General features: G+C 33.9%; 1 protein-coding gene across 1 annotated transcript; it reads left to right on the top strand.

Annotated features, from left to right (window-relative positions):
* The first annotated feature begins 10,133 nt into the window (after positions 1-10,133).
* On the top strand, positions 10,134-11,675 carry LOC108980062 (dof zinc finger protein DOF5.4-like). The gene has a single exon (XM_018950878.2). It carries the CDS (start codon positions 10,469-10,471, stop codon positions 11,468-11,470), a length of 1,002 nt encoding a protein of 333 aa, XP_018806423.1. The 5' UTR covers positions 10,134-10,468; the 3' UTR covers positions 11,471-11,675.
* Positions 11,676-23,315: the final 11,640 nt, after the last annotated feature.

Here is a 23,315-nt window from a genome sequence, read left to right as displayed (position 1 = left end):
TTTTATTTTAATTTACAATCGTTAGAGTGTGAGTGTTTTGCACGATAAAAGATGGTGGGGTCAGACGTTGAAGAGATGTCTACAAGCCAACCGACTGGGCCTCAGGGGTTGAGCCCAAAGCTGATGGCTTAGGATTGTGACACCCACTGAAGGGAAACAACCAGGAAGACCCATCAAACACCTATATATATATATATATATATATATATATATATTGCAAATTTGCAGTCGTAATAAGTGATTGTGAAAGGTTGCATAACAAGTAGACATAGAAGAGCCTATGTAAAAGGACCACAAATATTATATTAGGCTACTTTGCTTGCATTCCCAAACAAGGTATAGGTACTACCTATATCAATAGATCTTTCATGTTTGAAAAAACTTCAGAGAGAGAGAGAGAGAGATGTGGACAAATACCAGAAGGCCTTATCTAGAGCCACCCCCACCACCGTCCCATGTGCATGTGAGCATGTTTCCATCAAATTACCTGTTCACTCGAGCAATCAAAATCAAATGCAATCTTGTTTTTGAATTTATTTTTTATTTTTTACTTCTTTACTATCTATTATTATGAGTGCCCTAACAGTTTTGACTCTATTCAATCCAATCAAACAGTGACATTATAAAAATAAGTACATCGATTTCCTAACATTGTCGGCTTCATTTGGTTTCTTATACTTGTATGTACTACTAGATTAGGAGTTGAGGTTTAGGGCAGGTTTGATAAGTGGAGTGTGATACAAAATTTTCATATTATTTTATTTTATTATTATAATTTTTTTAAATTTTTATATAAGATATAATAAGTAATTTAATTTTTTTAAATTTCAATTCAATTTTTTCAAATCTCAAAATAATAATAATATTAAAAAATAATATTTTAAACTTTCATCTAAAACTAACTCATCAAATTTGATGCACAGGCCCATTTGGATACAGAGATAATTTGAATGTAAAATTAGATAAATTTCATTTTATCTAATTTCAACTAATAATCTTATTATTATTCACAAATTATTTCAACTCATATTATTTCATCTCACTATCCAAGCAGGTAAGTCGAATGTATAAAAAAATGAGATAGCTTGTAGCTAAAACAAAATAAAGATTTAATTTTGAGTATTGGAAATTTTATTTGGGATATTAATAAGATGAACATTACATGATACAAGTTTCTTATTTTGGTTAAGAATTATAGAAAGGAATGGAGGAAAAAAGAAACCTTAAAATTCTACCATCTTTGGTTAATGTTTGTTTGGTGGAGAAGTAAATATAGTAGTCCTTTTAAAACAAATACAAGGAAGTTTATAGAACCTTGGAAAATGCTAGTTTGATACTTAAATTTGACACTTTATTTTAACATTTTTTTTATTTTAATTTTAATTTTAATTTTTACTTAATGGTTAATGAATTAATTATTAGTGTATTGATATTTTTTTATATTTTTTAAAAATATTTTAAAATGATAAAACAATATAAATTAAAAAAATTAAAAATTTTTAAAATGATAAAACAATATAAATTAAAAAAATTAAAAAAAAAAAACTAATTTCAACTAGCAGTCACTTTAAACGGTACTATTCAAGTAACAAAATAGCACTACTCTAGATCTTTTAACATGGTACAATTTTCTTTTATTGAAAAGTAATAGTTGTAATTATAAATGTATAAATATCGTGTATAATTATTTTTAAAAATATAAATATATATAAAATTTATATAATAGAAAAATTAATAATAAATTTTATTATTTTTAAAAATAATTAAACGATATTTACATAATTCAACGTTATATATATAATTACACTTTCTTATTTCATTTCCAAGAAAATAATACAGTAAAATTGATGGCAGAAAACTGAAATTTCTTAGGCCCTATAGCTATACATGATGCAGAACGACTCCTTGAAAGGACAGCAAAAGAATGCAGGCCGTATAGATCAGTGAGTGACGTTGAAACCTAGGCCACCAGCGCGCATTAATCACGCCGGTCGGTGCATCGATGGACGGCTGATTTGCCCCGTACATTGGTCCACAAGCATTGGCGGACAGTGGACACCACAATAATTGTGTGTCCGTGCATGAGAAAAATGTTCCACTTCTTGTTACGACATAGAAATATTTTGAATTCATCTTACTACATTTTATTATTATAATTTTTTAAATTTTTTATATAAAACATAATAAATAAATTTTTTTTAAAATTTAAAAATAATAATAATAATATTTTAATAATATTTTATTCAACATATCCAAAATCATCTCATTTCATTATTTAAACGAGTCATATATCTTCTCAAAAATTTTCAGTATAAATAGAAGTTTATAACCAAGAGTGTTATATATTCACTTAGTTTAATGTAATTTGTTAAATTATAAAATTATTTTTATTATAAAAATAAATCTTTCATATTATATTAAAATACATCAGTGTATAAATTTTCATGATTATAATTTTTGTATATATCTAACATTACTCTTGTTTTTAATCCAATTTTATCATTTTTAATGGTATGGTATTCTAAATAATTTAATAAGTTGATAACTAAAACAAAAGGTCACTAAAAATGTGATAATTAATTGGAGTGATTAACAATGATGAAAATAAGGATGAAGAACATTATATAGAACATTGGCATTGACTTTATCAAAAGTCTAGTCAAATATAAAATATGATGAATTTTAATAAAATCCAATTACATTGGATTAATCAAAGGGATGGATGGGAAGTTTTGAGTTACAGTAAATCTATAGGATCCTTCAAATTTGAAGAGTAACTATTCATTTAACAAATATGTTTTTTATTCCATTTTAATCCCAACAGCCTTATTTTTTTTTCCTTACTCTCTCTTTTTTTCCTCCCGCATTTTTTCCCTCCCCCTTTCTCTGGTTCTCTCGTTTTCTCTCCCTCGTTTTCGCAGTGAATCGTTTCTGTCTTTCTCTAGCTTTCACAGTGTTCTCGTTCTCTCTTTCTCTCGTTTTCGCCGTGCCCCATTTTCTCTCTTTCTCTCGTTTTTGCAGTGCCCTCTTTCTCCATTTTTCTCATTTTTGCAGTGCCTCTATTCGATTCTTCACACATAAACAAAGCAGAGCACACTGGTTTTTCTCATTTCAGGTTTGCGCGAGCTTCTTCTTTTTTCATGTACTGTTTACCTCATTTCTTTTCCCCTGCAACCCTAGTTTCAAGAAGAAATGGAACTAGTCTGTCCGGATGGGGCCTTTTGCTCAATGGAAATCATCTAGGAACTTCATCTATTACATTTTACTAACCTTGGTTTTTTTTTTTTTTGGCTGATTTTCTTAGGAGCACTCAGTGTTGTGGATTGTCAACCACTCGGAAAAGGGTATTATGTTTTTTCTTTCTATAATGTATTGTTGGTATATTTCTAGATTTGCATCCCCAGTGTGTGATAATTTATCTACAGACTGTAATGTATTGTTGGTATATTTCATGATTAAAAATCCCTCGTGTGTTGGTTTGTTGGTATATTATGTGTTTCATCAAAAATCATTTCCATTCAAAAGAAAACATTACAACAACATTACTGAATTTGTTACTTTAATTAGTTTTCTTCATGAATAATGAGAGGGAACAATTTACTCATGGAGGAAATCTCATTTTGATGCATAACATGATATCTGCAGCTTGTTTTGGTAGAAACACTACTAATATATGTATCCAGGTGGTTTAGTGCACTAATAGATGAGTTTAATGAAACTCTGTTTTTGCAAAACAATGGCAATATAGTTAAAATTCTGAAATTGATTATATTTTGTTATATCATGTGGAGCAATTTTTATTATTGTTTTTTACTTTATGGTAATGAAATTAATAGAAATGATGAAAAAATTGTGAATTTCTTTGTGCTTTTTTCTACTAAATTCATGTGCATTTGGACGAAGAGATTGTTAAAATACATCCTGATTACTGCTAATTGTTTGCTGAATTTGTTTGGGTACTGCTAATTGTAATGTTGTGTAAATGAATGAGTTGTATAATTGTATTGCTAATTGTACTGCTAATAGTTTAATCTAAATGAACTTTCAGAAAGCAACCTGCAGCATGGTTTGATATTTTTTTTAAATGTGTTGCCTTGTATCTATTTTCTTGTGCTGCTTGGTATCTATTTTATTGTGCTTCATTGTATCTATTTTTTAAAATGATTAATTGTATTTTAGAAATGTTAACTTTTTGTGGGCTGATTGTAATCTGAATTATGACTTGATTTTGGAAGTGGAACTGAATTGTGACTTGATGTAAAGTGAATTGTGACTTGATGTGAACTGAATTGGAAGTGGGCTGGAAGTGGAACTGCACACTTGATTTGAATGTCACTTGATGTAAACTGAATTGTGACTGGAAGGGAAACTTTTTGTGGGCTAATTGTAGAAGCTTGTTATTTATTTTTTATAGTAGCGATCAGTTGAGTTAGATTAATCTGAATGTTATGTGGCAGCAAGTTCAAAGAGTTACAGTTTTTAATCTGATTGTTGAAATTAATCTGAATGTTGGAATTAATCTGAATGTTGGAATTTAATCTGATTGTAGATGCTTGTTAAATATTTTGTGTGATGGTAGCAAGTTCAAAGAGTTACATTAATTTGAATTGAGTTACATTAATCTGACCCAATTGGGTTGTAGATGCTCAATATTTCAATATGAGGATTGATTAGTAGATGCCGTCTAGTTTAATTATAAATTATGATTTAATTAATTTTTTTTAAACTGAAAATTTGAATTAAATTATTTAAGTATCAAATTAAATTATTACTTAACATATTGTTAGTGTAATTGCAAGATGAAAGAAAAAATTAAAAAATATTTTTTTAAAAAATAATATTATATTATTATTTTGATGAATCCAATAACTAATTTAACGTGTGATTATGAATAGAAGATTTTACATTTATAGAAAACATATACTTTTAATTAAATTTTAAAGAAAAATTTGATGAGTTTAATGCCAGTGCTCTAAATCTTCAATTTCAATTGTTTTTTCACTCATGGATTAATTATAAAATTATTTAAAATATACGACATCGGTCAATTATGACTGAAAATGATAATTTGTCGACGTGTGTGCATACTCAAATAACTTACTTCGTTAAAAGTTATATATATGAAAAATTATACTTATTATTTTTACATTACACAATATATGATTTTTTTTCTTTTTCTTTTTTTCTTTTAGCAAGTTTATGGTATAGATGATAAATAGAAAAATTCAATTAATTTAGTAAGAATAAAACTAAAAAGAATTAAAAAAAATAAAAATAAATATGATATATGAGATAACGAGTAACAAAATTATATATATATATATATATATATCGTACTACTTACTCAATTGTCTATGGCCGGAGTGAAGTTTCTAATTCTTAATATTTTACAAAGAAAGACAGACAGCATTTTGTGTTGTGCATGACATGCATGTATTTTGCTAAATCTTCCAATCGTTTGATAGTTTGTCCTTAAATTGGTAGACTTTTGTGCCAATATAACCAACTATTACAAAAAAAAAAAGAAAAAAAAAAGATGAACAATTGGAATGAATTTTTTTAAACTTATCATTCAAATAACTCTTTCGACGTGGCACCATCACGTAGTGCTACGTGATTTATTAAAATATAATATATATATATATATATAAATAAGCAAACCAAAATAACGTCTAAAAATACAAAACGAGTAAGATTGAAATTCTATATTCCTTTTACCTTTTATATATATATATTTTTAATTTTTAACAAATCGCGTGGCATCAAAATTATATAGTGGTGCCATGTTAAAAAAATTATCTAAATAATAAATTTAAGATAATAAGTAGAATTATTCTTAACTTTGACTAATTAATTGGGTACAAAGCCTTCCTCCAATTGAACTGCTTCCAGCCAAAGGCTAATGCATGGCCTGATCATAACACGCAAGTCTCCAAAATGAAAGTTTTAGGTTGGACCATCCCACCCCAACGTATTAAAAAATTGAAAAAAAAAATTGAACTGCATCACTGATGCAATTGTGTGTGGCCTTGTTGCTGCCACATCGTATGATAAACTGATAGTATTTCTAAATTTTGCTAAAACGCTAAAACTATTCTAATGTTTTAGGTTTTGTTTGGAAATTCAACTCATCGTTATAATTTTTTTAAATCTCAACACAAAATATAATAAATAATTTAATTTTTTCAAATTTTAAAATAATAATAATAATAATAAACAATAATATTCTAACAATATTTTATCATCTCAACCCAACTCAACTCAACTCAGTTCAACATTCAAACACACCCTTCGTGAATTTTGTGTGATGACGATAAGAGGGTAATTTTGGAGCTTAAAAAGAAGTATTGTGTGATGGAGTGTGTGAAGATGAAGGCTGAAAGCGAAGGTGACCTTTAGAAGAGAAAGAACTCACGTGCCGTGAGGTCCTAGTAGTTAGCCCGGCCTCCTCCAACGCATGACGCCAAATGCAGCGGCACGACACAAGGATCATCCATGCGCTAGGAGGGAGCTAAGCAGGCACCAACATGAGATGATCCAGCACTTCTCGCACTGGACGACAGGAAGGCAATCTGAGGTCGCTAGAGAACATGGCGAGGTACACCACCACTTTGGAGGCAAAACCCTTGAAGTCTACACCCCTTCGGTAGAGGGAGGCACCTCGAGTTCTACGATCCAAGGAATCCTGTAGGTCTCCTTCAATGACTTCAACTCCACGGGAGTCACCTTTAAACGCCACAATAAGCCAGCAAAATCCTCCGAAACGGTGTCGACTTACTCGTCCGTGACACGAACATAGTCAGAAGATCTAGTCGGCTCGGAAGGGCGCAAGGATTTCTTGGTGGCCATTAGCAATTAGGAAGAAAGAAGAGGAATCAAGAAGAACAACGCAAGGAGAAGTGCTTGAAAGAAGAAGGGGAACACAAGATATTCAGCAGAAGAGAGAATAGATAAAGTAATCCGTTGCTGAGAATGAAAGGGACCTTATAAAGGCAACCTCGACGATTGACATCCCGAGGTAGCCACAACTCACGCACCCCATGGATTACTAGAATCCCACGATCACCGCGATTCCAGTAGAGTGTATCCAGTGATGCAATGTGGGAAAGAAGTAGCCACCTGATCCAAATAATTACGAAGGGACTGGAGAGGCGGCATTTAATGAGAATTGGAATCGTTGAAATACAGTGGTAAAAGCTGAAGGCAAATCGCTGCTAGGTATTGTGTAAAGAAGAAAAGGCCACTCAGATATGACTGGAAAGCAGAAGTGCGACACATGAGTACCGAGAAACCCATGACTCCCCGGCCCTAAGGCCGCAGTTGCAAAAGTTGATTAATCAATGAGGGAAAGGAAGAATTCCCATTGGACCCGTTCGATAAGAATTGGCGGGGTAACTTATGGAGATTTCCCCCTCACTCATAAGCCCATTGGGTGTTCGGCCGAGAGTAATGGGTTTCACTTCGATACCTGGCCCAAGGCCCAAATTTGCCCACGAAGCAACTCGCCTGCAAGGAAAAGTAAAAAATTATGGCTGATGAGACAGACAGGCCTGACGCCTCTTAGTCGCGCCCCTCGAGACTTGTAAAGGGCAGAACGAGACTTGTAAATGGCAGAACGGAAAAGATGGAGAACATTTAATCTTCTAACATGGGAACATCGATGAACCACCGAAGTCACCATTAGAGTAAAGCGAATTGGGGAACTAAGCCTTATTAATGGCACCATTACTCGAGCAAGACGCCACATGAATCGCACTGTCACTGAGGCACGCAATATTTAAATGAATCTGACAAAAGAAACAGTTTAAAGGATATGGGCTCCGTAGGGGCAGACCCGGTCTGTCGCCCCTAGACTCCCAGTATAAATATCAATTTTCAGGTACGAAAACGCTCTGTGGTCTGTGGTCTATGGTCTCTAGACTCTCTCATTATTTGTAAACTTCCAAAATACTCTACTGACTTTGGCATCAAAGACTTCTCGGCCCCATAACCGCCCTCTCTTAGCTGCTTTCTTCTTCATTTTCGTAGGCCCAGTTTTGAAGACCTGAGTTTTATGAACTTGGCTCAAAGTCGTACGAAACACGATGATAACAGTATTCCAAAAGGAAAATGATACTATGCCATTTGAGTTTGACCATCAATTGGATCACTCAAGAATTTATTTATTTTTTTAATTTTTTATTTTATAGTTAAGGAAGTGACTATTAATGTATTGATATTATTTTAAACGTTTAGATATGCTTATAAGATGTTTGAAAAAAAAATATAATTTGTACTAAAGACACACCCAACTATTAAACTTGGGCGACATAAAAGAACCATCTATACTGAAATGTATATTAATGAAATTTATTTATTTATTCGTTTTATCAGGTTGTCTGCTGGTTCGTTTCCACGTGATATTTATAAGGACACTTACCGCAGGTGCATTTTAATTTTTTTAACATTTTAATCATTAAGAATAAAAACTATACAGTTTTATTAATAATTACTTTTTAATTATTCAATAAAAAAACAAAAATATTCGAAAGATAATTTTGATTGAAAACTTTGAAACTTCACACTAGTAGTTTCCTATTTTTAATAATTATTTTGAGTTTTGTGCAACAATCACGTATATTTAAAATATATATATATAAAATTCATATAAAATAATTAATTTTTTAATTATAAGCTCTATTCTTTTTAAAAGAATAGCATAATTTTTACGGTACTCATAACCTTTTTTTTTTTTTTTTCAAACATACAGTACTCATAACTAATCTCAGATTATTCAAAATACTCGAGCCATCAATTTTAATCGAAAACTTTGAAGCTTTACTAGCATTTTTCTATTTTTAATAATATTAAATATAATTATGAGTTATGCAATAATCATGTACATTTTAAAAAATATATATAAAAAATTCATAAAAAAATTATTTTTTAAAATATAGAATCTACTCTTGAAAAGAGTATAATATTTGATTACTCCTAACTAACATTATTCAATTATTTTATTTTAAATAATTTTGTATATAATCGTAAAGGGATTTCAGATCAGGAATTCTGAATGCCATTTTTCCTTTGAGAACCCCTTTATATAGGCATTAGAACAGTACAATACAATAATTCTAATAATACATGAACAATACCAGCCAATACTAAAAATATAAATATTATCAGCCGACACTAAAAATAAACTAACACAGTATAAGACACATAAACTGGTACGTACAATTATCTGACATGAATAATTTTCTGGAGAGATAATATTCATGTCAACTTCCGTCCATCATGCTGACTAATTGAGAAAGTAATAATTTTTTGGAATCACATAATCTGATAGTCATAATTCGCTAATTTCAATTCAAACGGATCTTGAAAATCCATCAGATGTACTGAATGATAATGTGAATAATCTTGAGAATGAGAAGTGGCTTGGTTACTCTGAAAATGAGAGGCCTGTTGAGAAGGTGAGGCCTGATGGATTGGTGATAATGCGGGTTGCTGTAGTGGAGATAATCTGGCTAGATGTTGTGTTTCTTCTTCATCGTCACTATCTGAAACCTATGATATTGCTTCGGCTAATTTTTTCAAATCCTTCTTGTTAGTAATAGATGGTAGTTGAGCTTGAAATCTGCTTCGTTGAATTAGAATTTTTGGAATTTTAGTAACTTTTGAAAACATCTTTATATATCACATAATTATTTAAAAAAAAAAAATTATTATTAAAAAATTAATTTTTTTATATAAATTTTAAAATATATTTTTCCTTTTATTTAAGAATAAAGATAGATCATACTCGGACTTTTAATATTGTTTTTAACAATCCATGACTGCCAGTACTTACAGATTAGCATGGTCAGATTCAATGGTACGGAAACGTAAAACAACCATGGTTTACCAGAACCCGAAATTGTCAGGAATGAGTGCCTGAGTCAGCGACGTGGCGCGTGGTGGACCTAACTGTAATTTACACCAGATAACGTTAGTGTAGCCGACAACCCTATTTTGTGGACGAGAACTCTCCGTGCCTCTCTGCCGTCAACGTGGACGGCTGATCTCCCTTGTTCACACTTACACAGTGAAACCATGCTTACGGCGACGGCTTCGATTATGAATAATTGAGCATCGTTGGCATTTTCTAAGTTCGCAGGAGCTTAGTGGTAATTGCGCAGGGGGAGTTGGAACATATGTAGCGATATTTGTCAGAGTGTTTAGAGAGAAACTCTTTCTGCGCGCGCTCTCTCTCTCTCTCTCTCTCTCTCTCCCACACATGCACATAAAACTGTGAGAAAGAACTTTCCCAGTCACAGTCAGCCACTGTGATAGCGCTTTACCGGGAAAACAAAATCTCTCCTGAGAATTTAATCAGAAAGTTCTATTGCTGGGTGCCATTTTTTTTTTTGGCTCCGGCGTTGTTGTTCTAAAAGATCTTGGGTGAAAAAGTTGAGGTTTCTAGGCGTGCTAGGGTTGCGGAGCGGAAATGCAAGACATCCATTCGATCGGAGGGGGCGGGAGGTTATTCGGAACTGTCACCGGCGGCGGTAGCGGTGTAGGAGGAGGAACCGGGGACCGGAGGCGGCCACATCATCACCACCATCACCACCCGCAACAGGGCCATCACCAGGCGGCCCTCAAGTGCCCACGGTGCGATTCGCTCAACACCAAGTTCTGCTACTACAACAACTACAACCTTTCCCAGCCCCGCCACTTCTGCAAGAGCTGCCGCCGATACTGGACTAAAGGCGGCGTCCTTCGAAACGTCCCGGTCGGCGGTGGTTGCCGTAAGGCCAAGCGTTCCAAGCCTAAGTCGGCTTCCTCCGATGCATCTACTCCGCAGCAGCAGCAGCAGGTGCAGCAGCGAGAGCGCAAGACTAACTCGAATTCTAGCAGCGAGAGCTCCAGTCTCACTGCCACAAACACCAACACCGCCACGGAGGCTGTCTCAGCGGTGACCGAGGTGCCTTCTTTAAGCTCATCTTCGAATCTGCTGAGCCTCCACGACTCCAAGTTGTTCATATCGAACCCTAGTTTCGAACCGGGGTTGCAGTTGGAACAAGGTTCCGACTGCGGGATATTCTCGGAGATCGGAAGCTTCACGAGCCTGATTACGGCGTCGAACGAGGCATTGCCTTTTGGGTTCAATTCTGTTTCGGACATCAATCCGTTTAGGTTGAATCAACAAAGCCACGATCGTCATGAGGTTCAAGAAAATCAACAGCAGCAGCAGCAACAGCAACAGTGGCAGCAGCAGAAGGTGACGAGGGCTGGCGATGAGATCACGGGTGATCTGCTGGATCAGACGGTCCAGGTAGATCTATCATCCTTGCAGCAAAACAGATCAAGTGGTGGAGGATTCGGATCGTGGGATTGGCAAGTGAGTGGGGATCAAGGTCTGTTCGATCTTTCTAACGCTGTTGATCAAGCATACTGGAGTCAGAGTCAATGGACCGACCAAGACCACACAACTCTATATCTCCCGTAAATCTCTCTCTATCTCTCTCACACGTTTAACTATTATGAAAAAAACAAAAATCAAACAAAATCAAAGAGGGGCTATATGGAATTATTCATAGGACTGATTTTCTATGTAAATTGTTGATATCCTTTTTTAGTTTCCTTTTTTTTTTTTCCCTGTTTCTGGGTTTATTTTGATGGAATTCAGAAGGTGTTTGATGTTTTGAGCTTGATCGCTTGTGTTGCTTTACTAACTCTATGTAATTTTGTAAGCGTCCGGTTGTCAATGTATTCGAATGGAAATGATCGAAATATAGAGGAAATGGAGAGAGCAGAGGAGAGTGAGAGAGATTGGTTTTGGTTTGCCATAAATATTAAATCCCAAGCTCTATCCACTAATCTTTTTAATTAGTGGCTTAAATTATGGGTCATAACACAGGGCTTCGGAATGCGCCACGTCGTTGTTTTATAAAATCTGGGTGGAAGGAAGTGTGTACGGATGCCATGAGTGGGTTAGATTGGGTAAATTGTGATGGACCCACGAGAGAAGAGCAGTGAGAAAATCAGTCAGTGCCATGCGGAAGATCTTCCATGCCGTCGACGGGGACGGGCATCTTGGTTTGAATGCGAAGTTGGGTCCGGGGCCACGCGCGCGCATACGAGCTGGGCGTGACAACTGAGAGAGGTCGGTTTGTCGTGGGGCGTGCGGGGGGGGCTCTATCACTGGGTGGGGCGACCCCACAAACGGTTGGTGGGTGACGATGGGAGTGCTACTCCGTCTCTGGGAAATTGATAAATGGGTGATGAAGACGTGCGTAGGAAGAAAGGAACGTACACTTACTGGGGAGCCGCGCATTATAGGGTGGGCCGAGGGTGATTGGGTGTAGGCTCAGACTGGGTGGGCATTGTGCGTGATGAATTTGGATGGGACCTGGTCCTCGTGCCCCGCCAACCTTCTTCCAGAGTAGGCCGGGGGGCTGCGGGGCCTCATGTGCTGGGAGGGAACTGTGTAGCTGTAGCCCGCCCCTACCACCACAGCGACCTAACACCAATACGCCAATTTGTTCATTGTTACAGCACAAGTACTAATTCAATAAATAATTTCTAAAAGTATAATTTTAAAAATTATTAAGTAAACTGTAAATATAATAAATTAGATCTATTTTATATTAAAAAATAAATATTACAATTTGATCTATGTGTAGTGATAGTATGCTTTCCAGTTTTGACCGTTGGCAAGCCCCCTACTACAAATTTTATTTATTTATTTATATTTTTTGAACATATTTAAATATTTTAAAAATAAAAAGAATATATCAATATATTAATAATTACTTTCTTAATTAATAATTAAAAAAATAAATAAATAAATACATAAACGGTCAAAATGAAGGGATAAAATGAGGTGACATAGTAGTATTATTCTTTGAACTATTACGATAAGTGGCATTATTTTATTTTGTTAAATATTTTGTGAACTAAATATCTTTTTACGATAATACAGACGGACGGAGTGATTTTGAATTGAAAATATGAGTATTATGAAAAGTTCAAAATTCATATCCCAAATACAAAAATAACAAAAAAAAAAAAAAAACCATTTAAATTGTCTAATTTTTCTTAATATATATTTAGCCTTTTTAATATGATTCAAAGATGCATAGAAAGTGATTATTTGGGCATAAACAGGAATGAGGAGTAGAAGACGCAACAACGCTAATAAAGCGAGTAAGGAGTAATTAAGGACCATATATCATGAAGTTGCAATCCGTGTCAACTCAGCATTACAACTATTGCGTTCTTGTTGTTATGAGTCATCAAAGAAGGGAGAAAATGGCGATAATGCAACTTTCAAATAGATAGAACGTTGCGTGGGACAACATTTGGTGGCGTGTACTCGAGGCAATGCATGAGCCTCACGTGCCTTTCTATAAAGATGGATACGGTGGTAAATAAAGTAAATTTATAAACTGACGTGATTTTATAAAATTCATTAGATCTACTTTATAATAAAAATAATTTTACAATCTGACGTACCACATCAGTTTATGAGTTTATTCTTGTATAATCCCTGTGTGACTAGAGTATTTTTCTTTGAGAAATTATACATATACAATCATTTTTATAATTATTTTATATTAATCAATCAATATAAGTGTGCCACTATATATATATATATATATATTAAAAGGGAACTTATTTTACGTTATTTTTCTATATTTTAGTTTTATAAATTAAGCAAAAAAACAAATAAAGAAGAAAAAATTATATAAATTTGATATGTTGTAGCAATTTTTTTTGTTTTGGCTATTTTATGCATATGCTTGAATTTCATGCACTTAATAATAATCACAAAAAATATTTGAATTTTGGTACTTGTGTATATGTTGTGAGTTTTGTGAAAGATCTAATCTTGGACGATACGTTTTGAGTTATTCATGAAATCAATAGCCATTAGTAAGTATTATAATTTTTTTTAATATCTTAACTTAAAAATTAAAAGAAACCATCTTTACAGATGCTTTGCATTATATGATAATCTTTTTATGCATGTATTATTTACTATGCATGCTTTTTATATAGTAATTTGAACATTCAATCATACATTACTATTTAAAAAGTTTATTTTCTAGATTTTCTTGAGGTCATATCTAATCCCCTAAATTACATTTTTGAGCTCATACTTGGGGATGCACAGGCTATTAATAAGAAATATCTGTGTAAACAAAGAATTACTCCAATCTATTGATGAGACTCCATCTAATAAGGGATAATTTCCAATGAAGTGATTGAAGGGTATATCTTATAAATGATTTAATTTTAGTAAAGAGTAGTAGGCTAACTTTTAGTTGAAAAATGATGTACATGTAACTTATAACTCTTTATATAACCCTATTTTAAATGAGGGAAATTTTTATAAAATAACTTATAAATGTACCATCATCGTATAAGAAATGCCCTCAATTTAAAACGTGATTATAGTTGTATTATTATTGGAGGAGACACATTTCCTATTCCATCTTCTTGGCCCATCACGATCTTAGGGGTCGAGCCCAAATAACTGGGCCTTAGTTAAGGATACCGCACAGGCCATAAATCATGGCCATAGGCTCACTACAAAGGAAGTGAGAAGCTAACAAACTCCCAACGGCAAGGGTGTTACGATTGCCCTCTACTGACTAGATAAATCATAGACAACAGGAGAAAAATTCAAATAATAAGTCCCAATATGGTTTACAATTGCCCTTTACGGCCAAGGTGTTACGATTGCCCTCTACTGACTAGAGAAAGGGGAATGGAAGACTCAACTGATTACTGATACTATCAGTAGATCTGAAGCTGAGACAATTATGAGTATACATCTTAGCAGATCGAGTGTTGAAGATCAACAAATATGGTTATATGCAAAGGATGGGAAGTTCTATGTGAAAATTGCTTATTATTTAGAGCAATCAAGGAGGAGAATGATTCAAGGAGAGACATCAGCCTCAATTGACCTAGCAGAAGGTTGGAAACAAATCTGGAAACTGAATGTGGAGGGGAAAGTAAAAATGTTTCTATGGAAGTTAGGACAAGATATACTGCCTACTAGGGTGAATCTGGACAAGAAGAAGTTTGATGTGGATAGCCTGTGTCCAATTTGTGGGAGGGAAGATGAGTCTTTTGTACACATTGTATGGAGTTGCCTTACTGCATCAGATGTGTGGTCTGAAATAGGCAGTCCAGTGCATAAATGAGGGTGTCATGAAGTTAGATTTATGGATTTATGGCAAAAGCTAAATGATCAGTTATGTCTAAAGGATTTAGCTTTAGTGGCATATGGTATGAGACTACTCTGGACTAGAAGGAATTCACTACCATTTGAAGACATGTTTGAGCATCCAAGAAACATTATGCAGAAGGCCAGGCAATGACAACAAGAATTTAGTGCTGCACGGGAACAACTAAATGCAAAAAGGCATCAATATGTAGTTGATAGATCTACAAGTCATTGGAAAAAACCAAATGGTTTCAAGTGCAAAGCAAACTGGGACATGGCACCAGATAAGCAGAACAAGAAGATTGGAATGTGGATAATAGTTAGAAACAGTGAGGGGGACAACATGGAAGTGATGTGCTTGACCTCAAATTTTTTGATACTACCAGTAATTGCAGAAACTTTGGCCCTGAGGAAGGCTTGTGAATTTTGTGTTGATTTGGGAATGTCACAAGTTATATTTGAATGGGATTGCCAATTTGTGGTAAAGCATGTAAACAGTAAGGATGAGATTGATACTAGTTATGGAAGTGTGATTGCAAATATTCGAAATATGATAACTGATAGGCCACAGTGGATAATTTGTTTCACATACAGAGAATCCAATAGCACACATGCTAGCAAAGTTAGTCTTTTCTTTCCGTGAGGATAGAATTTGGATTGAGGAAGTACCTGCACAAGTAGAGCAATTTGTAATGACTGAAAAACTTTGTAATGACTCTGAGATTACTGAATGAATGACAATGTCAGTGGTTTGATTAAAAAAAAAAAAAATTCCATGTAGTTACTATAAATAGATATTTGCTAATCTCTCTCATTTTCTCTTCTTATTATATCTTTAACATTATCTGTAGGTCATTAGCTTACAAAAATGCTTGATATACGGGAGAGTACATATATAGGGGAGTAAACAGTGTTTACTCTTTTTGCAATGTTCATGTGACGGATGGTGGGTATATGAAAAATGAGTAATTTTGGATACAGTTATGAGTTGTGCAAATGTCGCGTAATCATTTTAAAAAAGAGTGAAGTTCACTATTAAAAAATTAATTTTTTTATGTAAGTCTCATATTTGTTCTTTTTTTTAAAGGATCGTGTTACGCTTGCATACTTTATGATTGCAAATATCATATGTCATGAACAAAACATAAACGATAGATATTGTTCACCAACTATTTTTCTCTCATGTGTATTCCTTATGTAAGAATCATGATTAATTTGCTTATATATATATATAATTATATATATATATATATATAGAGAGAGAGAGAGAGAGAGAGAGAGAGAGAGATAAACATTCTACGCAACGTGACCTTTGGTAAGATATTTGACAAGTAAGATATTTGACAAGTTGAAGAGGCATCGTAGCCCATCTTATAGCCTAAAATAATTAAGAGGGCATAGAAATATCAAGAAAAGACTTAAGGGGCAATGGACCATTTGGGATGTGGACCTAAGCAATGTTGGCATTTTGATTGGGACTGACACTTAAAGTGCCTTGTAGTTTGGCACATGGTAGTGGTCCTTCTGGCGGTTGGTCCTTTAATTTGTTACGGTTATCGTGACGTACGCCATTTCCCTTTGTCATTGGACGATGTTTAGACAGTGAATTAAGATGAAATTAATTATAATAAAAGTTAAAAGTTAAAAAAAATATTATTAAAATATTATTTTTTAATATTATTATTATTTTAAAATTTTAAAATTTTAAAAAATTAAATTATTTATTATATTTTATATAAAAATTTAAAATAATTATAATAATTAATTAAGATGAGTTGAAACCATCTTTCTATCCAAACATAATTGTCCACCTTTTGACAACATAACCATCCTATATTAATACGTGGAATCCTGAAATTTTTTCTTTTACTATTAGATTTAGGTTGCGCACTCTGCTGGCTAAATGGAGTCTTAAAGTATTAAGTATTATTCATAGTTAATATAATCTTTAATATCACATATACTGATGTGTTTACTATTATTATGATAGGTTTACTAGAATTAAAGTGATTTGTATACTTCTAAATTGTACAAATGTCAAATTTCACACACTCCTTTAAAAAATGAAGTTAAATACACTACAACAAATATTGATTTTTTCCGTGAGGAACAATGGTGGAAATAAGTGTAGGTTAAGTGAGAAAAAACTTTTTTCCACCAATTTTGGTGGCTGGACACTCGTAGCATATAATTTACCCACCAAAATATTATTTCATAGGAAAATCTATCTTTTTGCCATGACACGCCATTGTGGCAATAACTGTTTTATTTGGTGGTAAATTCTGTTGCCAACCAGACTATTGTGGTGACAAATAGGCTATTTATCCATGGAATCAATAGTCGGAAAAACTCATTATCCATGAGCCATTTTGTCGCAACTTTGGTAGCATAAAGTTTTATTTCAAGTAATACGTATTAACAAAAGAGGTTTTGGGATGATTACTTTTGGTGACAATTTTGCTTCCCAACCTTGACATTTGTCGAAAAAACTTGTTTCCCACCAGCTTGTATGATTGGAAATACGTATTTCCCTTGAGACTTATTCGTAGCCAAATTTGTTTATCCATGTATTGTTTTCTTTAAAAAAGAAATGGCTAACCTGTTTTTTTCAAATAGTACGTGATGACAATAGGTTTTTGCTGATGATGAATTGTCGTGGAAATTAGTCATTCCATGATATACATTGGTGGGAAACTATTATTTCTTGTGAACTTATATTTTACTGCTTAATGGTACAACAATGACAAGTGACAACAATATTGTCACCTCGGTTTTCATACATTATTGCATTATTTGTCAGTTTTTTTTTCCAATAATTAAAATATTCGGAAATGACTTTCATAGATGTTTACCAAACTATAAGACTTAGAAGTTTGTGTATCCAGCCCAACAATTTTGCATTTAGGAAATGTTTGTTTTCAAAGAATTATTTGTAATTATGTTATCAAATTAGATGGATCAATGTATAGAGAGACAAACTTGATATTAAATGCTCATGTCCGATCTATATTGCCTAAAAATTCCTACGAGGGCAATATTAAGCAAAAATCTAATCATCTCTGTACAACACATGTATTGTTTATTTTTTACCTTTTAATTTTTTTTTTCCTTTAACATGCAAGTGTGTGGAGTGTAGATGATAAGTAGAAGGATTCCTTTAGTTTAGGAAGAATAAGAAAACATTTCTCATCGAATCTAGTGTGCGGAGTAGGCGACTAGACATAAGGGCTTTTGCTTGTCTTTATTAATAATATTATCGTTTACTTACCAAAAAAAAAAAAAAAAAAAAAAATTAAGGGCTCCAATATTAAATATTGTAAACTAGTACATCTAGTATATATTTCTCTAAAAAAACAAATACACCATTGAGAGTGGTTAAGCAATTCCATCAGTGTTTATTAATTTGAGTTGACATACAATCATTAGTTTCTTATCATCGTTAGAAACATTTTTCTAAAAGGATTACCAATCTCTTATCATCATTTTATTGTTGGAAAAATTTTAAAATAATTTCTATTGTTGTTATGTTTTGAATAACCTTAAGTGAATGGAAGCCATGTGGACTTCCCCTCTATATTAATTTTTAGATTAAACTATTAGTAAAGCATTGTTGTTATTTTCATCATTATAATTAGTATGGTGGTGCCCTACATGACCTGTTTTATGGTGAATGACAATGAATATAGATCCGAAAATAATTTCATATTCTTGGATTCAAAACGGACGCACATTTCGAGAGTTAAGGGATGAATTTCTTGAGAAACCTTGGAGTTGGATGAGTTTGAAGGGGCTGGATGCAACCCTTTAACTATAGAGATTGTGGTTACTAGGTTTCAATGATTCCTACTAGGATTTGGAGTTTAAGTTTAGCCAGGAATTACTAATGGCCTAATTTCTCGAAGCTTTCTCGTTGAAATAGGATACATATGTTATTTGGAAAATTATGCAACTTGAAGTCCTAAGCCTGCTAGGACTCTGTGTTAAACTATTTAATAATGTAGGAGTAGGTTTCTAGCATTATGGGTCTTGTGGGTAAGCGTGAGTTGAGAGTAAAAGTTTTAATGTAAAAGCAACAACTTGGCTGGGGTTTTAGGAGCAAGGACGTCGCCTCTTGTTTGGTGGCTTCATTAAGATATAGAATTAAATCTCAGCTCTATCTAAAATCTTCATAGTCCAGTAAATATCCAAAAAGGTAATTAACGAAACGAAATTTTTGGTCCTTCATGATTCACACGTATTATTAAATCCTCTAATCATCAGATTAGAGACTCATACCCCTTGCCCACAAACATTACGCAAACATACCATAAGAACAAGTTTTACAGAAAATCTATATCCTAGCAAACATTACAAAAAGTTAGGCACAACCATAACCTAGAAAAAATCCACAACAATTTTACACAATCATATGGGCCAAAAATTTACACAGAATCCCATTTGTTATATTCAACATTTCTACTATCAAATTACAGAGGAATAAACTCAGAGATAGAGAAGAATATCCACCAATGGAGAGATAAGACGGAGGGAGAAGAGAGGTGCCAATAGCCATACCGTGATATCTCCAGAAGAGAGACAAAATTCCGTGTGGATTGCAGTAGCCAACGACGTGTTTTGGGGAAGAACTTTGTGGAGTGCTACTAACGCGGGGGGAACTAATTCAGCATCGTGAGTGAGAGAGAAGGGATTATCATGGTAGGAGGACTGACTTGCAGTCGCACAATGAGAGGAAGAGGTAACTGCTAAGTTGGGGGGTGGTTGGGGGGGGGGGGTTTCAAGAAAGAAAGTGAAGTTTCTTTGAAAGAGGAGATTATCTAGGGGGAGATGAGATTTTTATATAATAACCTTCTACAGCGAGAAACGGTCACCGCAATTAGAAAATAAGTCGCTAAGAAAAACAGAAAGTATAGACAAAGAAATCTTTGTAAATATCACTCTTTGCGGTGTGGCGACTTTATGTCGCTACAAAAAGTAATTCTACTCGACGAAAAAAGTTTTTTCCAATGACCAAAAGATGTTCTGGACATTGTTGCATTCCATTATATAAACTCGATGTAAAAAATGGTTTTGACATGGTAAAAAATTTTTTCACACAAATATTTATCCACCACGATTATCTCATGGAAAAAAGTCAGTTTTTATTCCCACAAGGAATTTTCATGTCAACAGCCCACTTTTTGCCATGACCATATACTGCGAAAAAGAACTCGCAGAAAAAGCTTCTATTTGTTGTAGTGATATGAGATCCACATAATAAAAATAAACTTTTTCATGATAAATCGCTTCCGCTTTTTTTATAAAAAATAAAATATATAAGACTTGCACACCTTAAGGCCGTATCATTACTCTTACTAAAAAGTATTTATTTTATATTGAAAACTATATGTAGAGGATCGTGATCATGAGATTTGAGAGTAAAATTAAAGTTAGAAGGTAATGCAACTCGGCTCCTGGCCTGATCATTTCCTCTCCTCTTTCTATCTCACTTGTTGGTCCATTATTCAACACGATCTTTATAAGGCTATTATTGAGTATTTTCAAGAAAGGCCATTTCATCCTTCTTATAAGTATTCATTCCAATGTTTTGAATACCGTACCGGACGCTGTACCGGTCAAGGCACTGGAACGAAATATTTCGGTACCGGTACCGTTTCGGGATAGCGTTTCGGGATAACATTTCGGGATAGTCGATATATAAATAAATTATATTCCAAAATAATAGTCTATATATAAATAAATTATATATAAATACATATATATAAATTATAAATAGTCTAGTCTAAATTGGAAGTCAAAAAATGAGCTTGTAGTTTGAAAAAATTAAAAAAAAAAAAAAATGAAGGCCGAAATACAGGCCGAAACGGCCGGTATTTAGGCCGGTACGAAATACAGGTAGTACCTGTACCGGCCCAGTGGCCGGTACGACAAATACCGGCCGGTACGGTATGATTTTCAAAATTTTGATTCATTCATCACTCTCATCCTCAAAATTGATAGCCCTTCCTCCCTCTCAGACTTTAGGCTTATCAATTTATGCCAAATGTCCTCCAATATATTTTTTAAAATTCTTACTTCTTGCCTAACCACTTTGCTGCCCAAACTTGTTTTTGCTCAATAGGGTGCCTTTGTCAAGGGCAAAATAATCTTTGTTAATATTTCTCTAATCCAAGAGTTGGCTCGAGTTAGCTAGAAATATTAGGGGTAACAATGTCTTGCTTAAAGTAGATTTGGCTAAAACTTTTGATAGAGTCAATTGAAACTACCTATCTCGTGTTCTTTCTTCATTCAGTTTTAGCGATAGCCTTGCCCTTCTTTTCCTGCTTTTTCTTTTGGGTCCCACTTTTTATGTTGAAGAAGACTACTCTGCGGCCTCATTTGTACCGCTCCATTTGATCGCTTGCTAATTTTTTTTTTACTTAGTGATTAAGGATGTGATTTTAAGTGTATTGATGTATATATTTTTTTTAATTTTTAAAAATTTTTAAATATATTAAAAAATGTGAAAAGAAAAAAGATAGAAAAAAAATCCAAAAAGTGAAGGGGCGGTAACTTTGAGCGGGCTACTTTTGGTGGTAGAGTAGCCCAACTCTTTTATGTTTGTTTGAATGGTACTTACTTTGGATACTTCACTTCTACTAGGGATTTAAGGCAAGGGATCCCTTGTCCCCTCTGCTTTTCATTCTTAGTGATGAACCGCTCAGTAGAGGATTGGGCAAAAGATTAATCAGTCCAAGAGTGTTTTCTTATTATGAAGGAGTGTCTCTAGATCTTGTAGGCACATCATTGCAAATACCAGAAAGTCAATGAACATCCGTGAGGGTGATTTAAACTTGGCATGATAATTGGGCCAGTAACGGTTCTTTAGTCTAAAAATGTTTCTCGGTTTCCACCCCTACCTTATTTATTAAAGACGCTTGTTCTACTTATGGTTGGATTACTAATAATATCTTGGGCATTGGTGGCAGCTCTTTATTGCAAGCAGTCATAAATTTCCTTGTGACTCTTAATCCAGGTTCTGATACTAGAGTTTGTAAGCACACTCAAGATGGAAATTTTACCTCAAAATTTACTTGGAACCTTTTTAGAGACCACTCATCTATCTTCCCTTTTGCATATTTGATTTGATGTCATGGGATCCCCACTAAGATCTGTGTCTTTGTATAGAAATTGTTGCACAATGGTGTCTCCTTCAACTACAAGATCCAACAGTGTGGATCCAACAGTCTCCAAACTGATCTTCTTGCTCTGATGGCATTGTGTAGATTGCTAACCATGTCTTCCCTGATTGTTCCCTTTTAAGATTGTGTGGCTTCATTTTGCTTCTACCTTTGGTCTTATGCAGATTGCCTCTAGTAATTGGAAGAATAACACCAATGGTGGTCCTCATTTCGTGGCTTCGACCAATTTCACTTGCTCGCCCGCTTGTTTCCTTCTCTCTTTCTTTGGGAGGTTTTGCTAGCTAGGAACGAGGTTAAATTTGAACATAGTCATTCTAGTGTTGATACTATCATTTACAAGATTAACAAGCCGGCAAGTGATCTCAACCCATTGCTTAAGCCAATGTCCTCATTGTTTCTACTCCAATGCTTAAGTCCTCGAGTCTCTTCATATTTTGAGTACCACCATTAGAATTAAGAGGCCTTTCCTTGTGCAGTGGATCTCTACTCCCGTGGGGACTCTCAAGCTCAACATTGATGGTGCTTCTAAAGGTAATACTAGTCCTGCTGGTTGTGGGGGGCATATTAAGGACCTCTAATAGTCCTATTATTGTTGGGTTTTCTTGATTTTTGAGGACTGGCACTAACACTTTTGCAGAGCTTTCAGCTTTAAAGACTGGCTTGCTTTTATGTTACCAATTAGATGTGTCAAACCTTATTTAGAGTCGAACTCCTTGTTGGTGGTTAACTGGTTTAATTCCAATCCTTAGCCCCCCTTGACAATTTTTTTAATATTTGGAATGATATTGTGCATTTAAAAACTCTCTCTTTTAGAGTCCATCATATTCACAGGGAGGACAAAGAAGTCCAACAAGATACATCAGAAATGAGTCCACAAAATTAAAAAAAATAAAAATAAACCAATAATAATAATAATAATAATAATAATATTTCGT

Source organism: Juglans regia, chromosome 15, assembly GCF_001411555.2.
Source record: "Juglans regia cultivar Chandler chromosome 15, Walnut 2.0, whole genome shotgun sequence".
Taxonomy (NCBI): Eukaryota; Viridiplantae; Streptophyta; class Magnoliopsida; order Fagales; family Juglandaceae; genus Juglans; species Juglans regia.
Note: the sequence above shows the minus strand (reverse complement) of the source record. Positions and strands in the feature narration are given on the sequence as shown.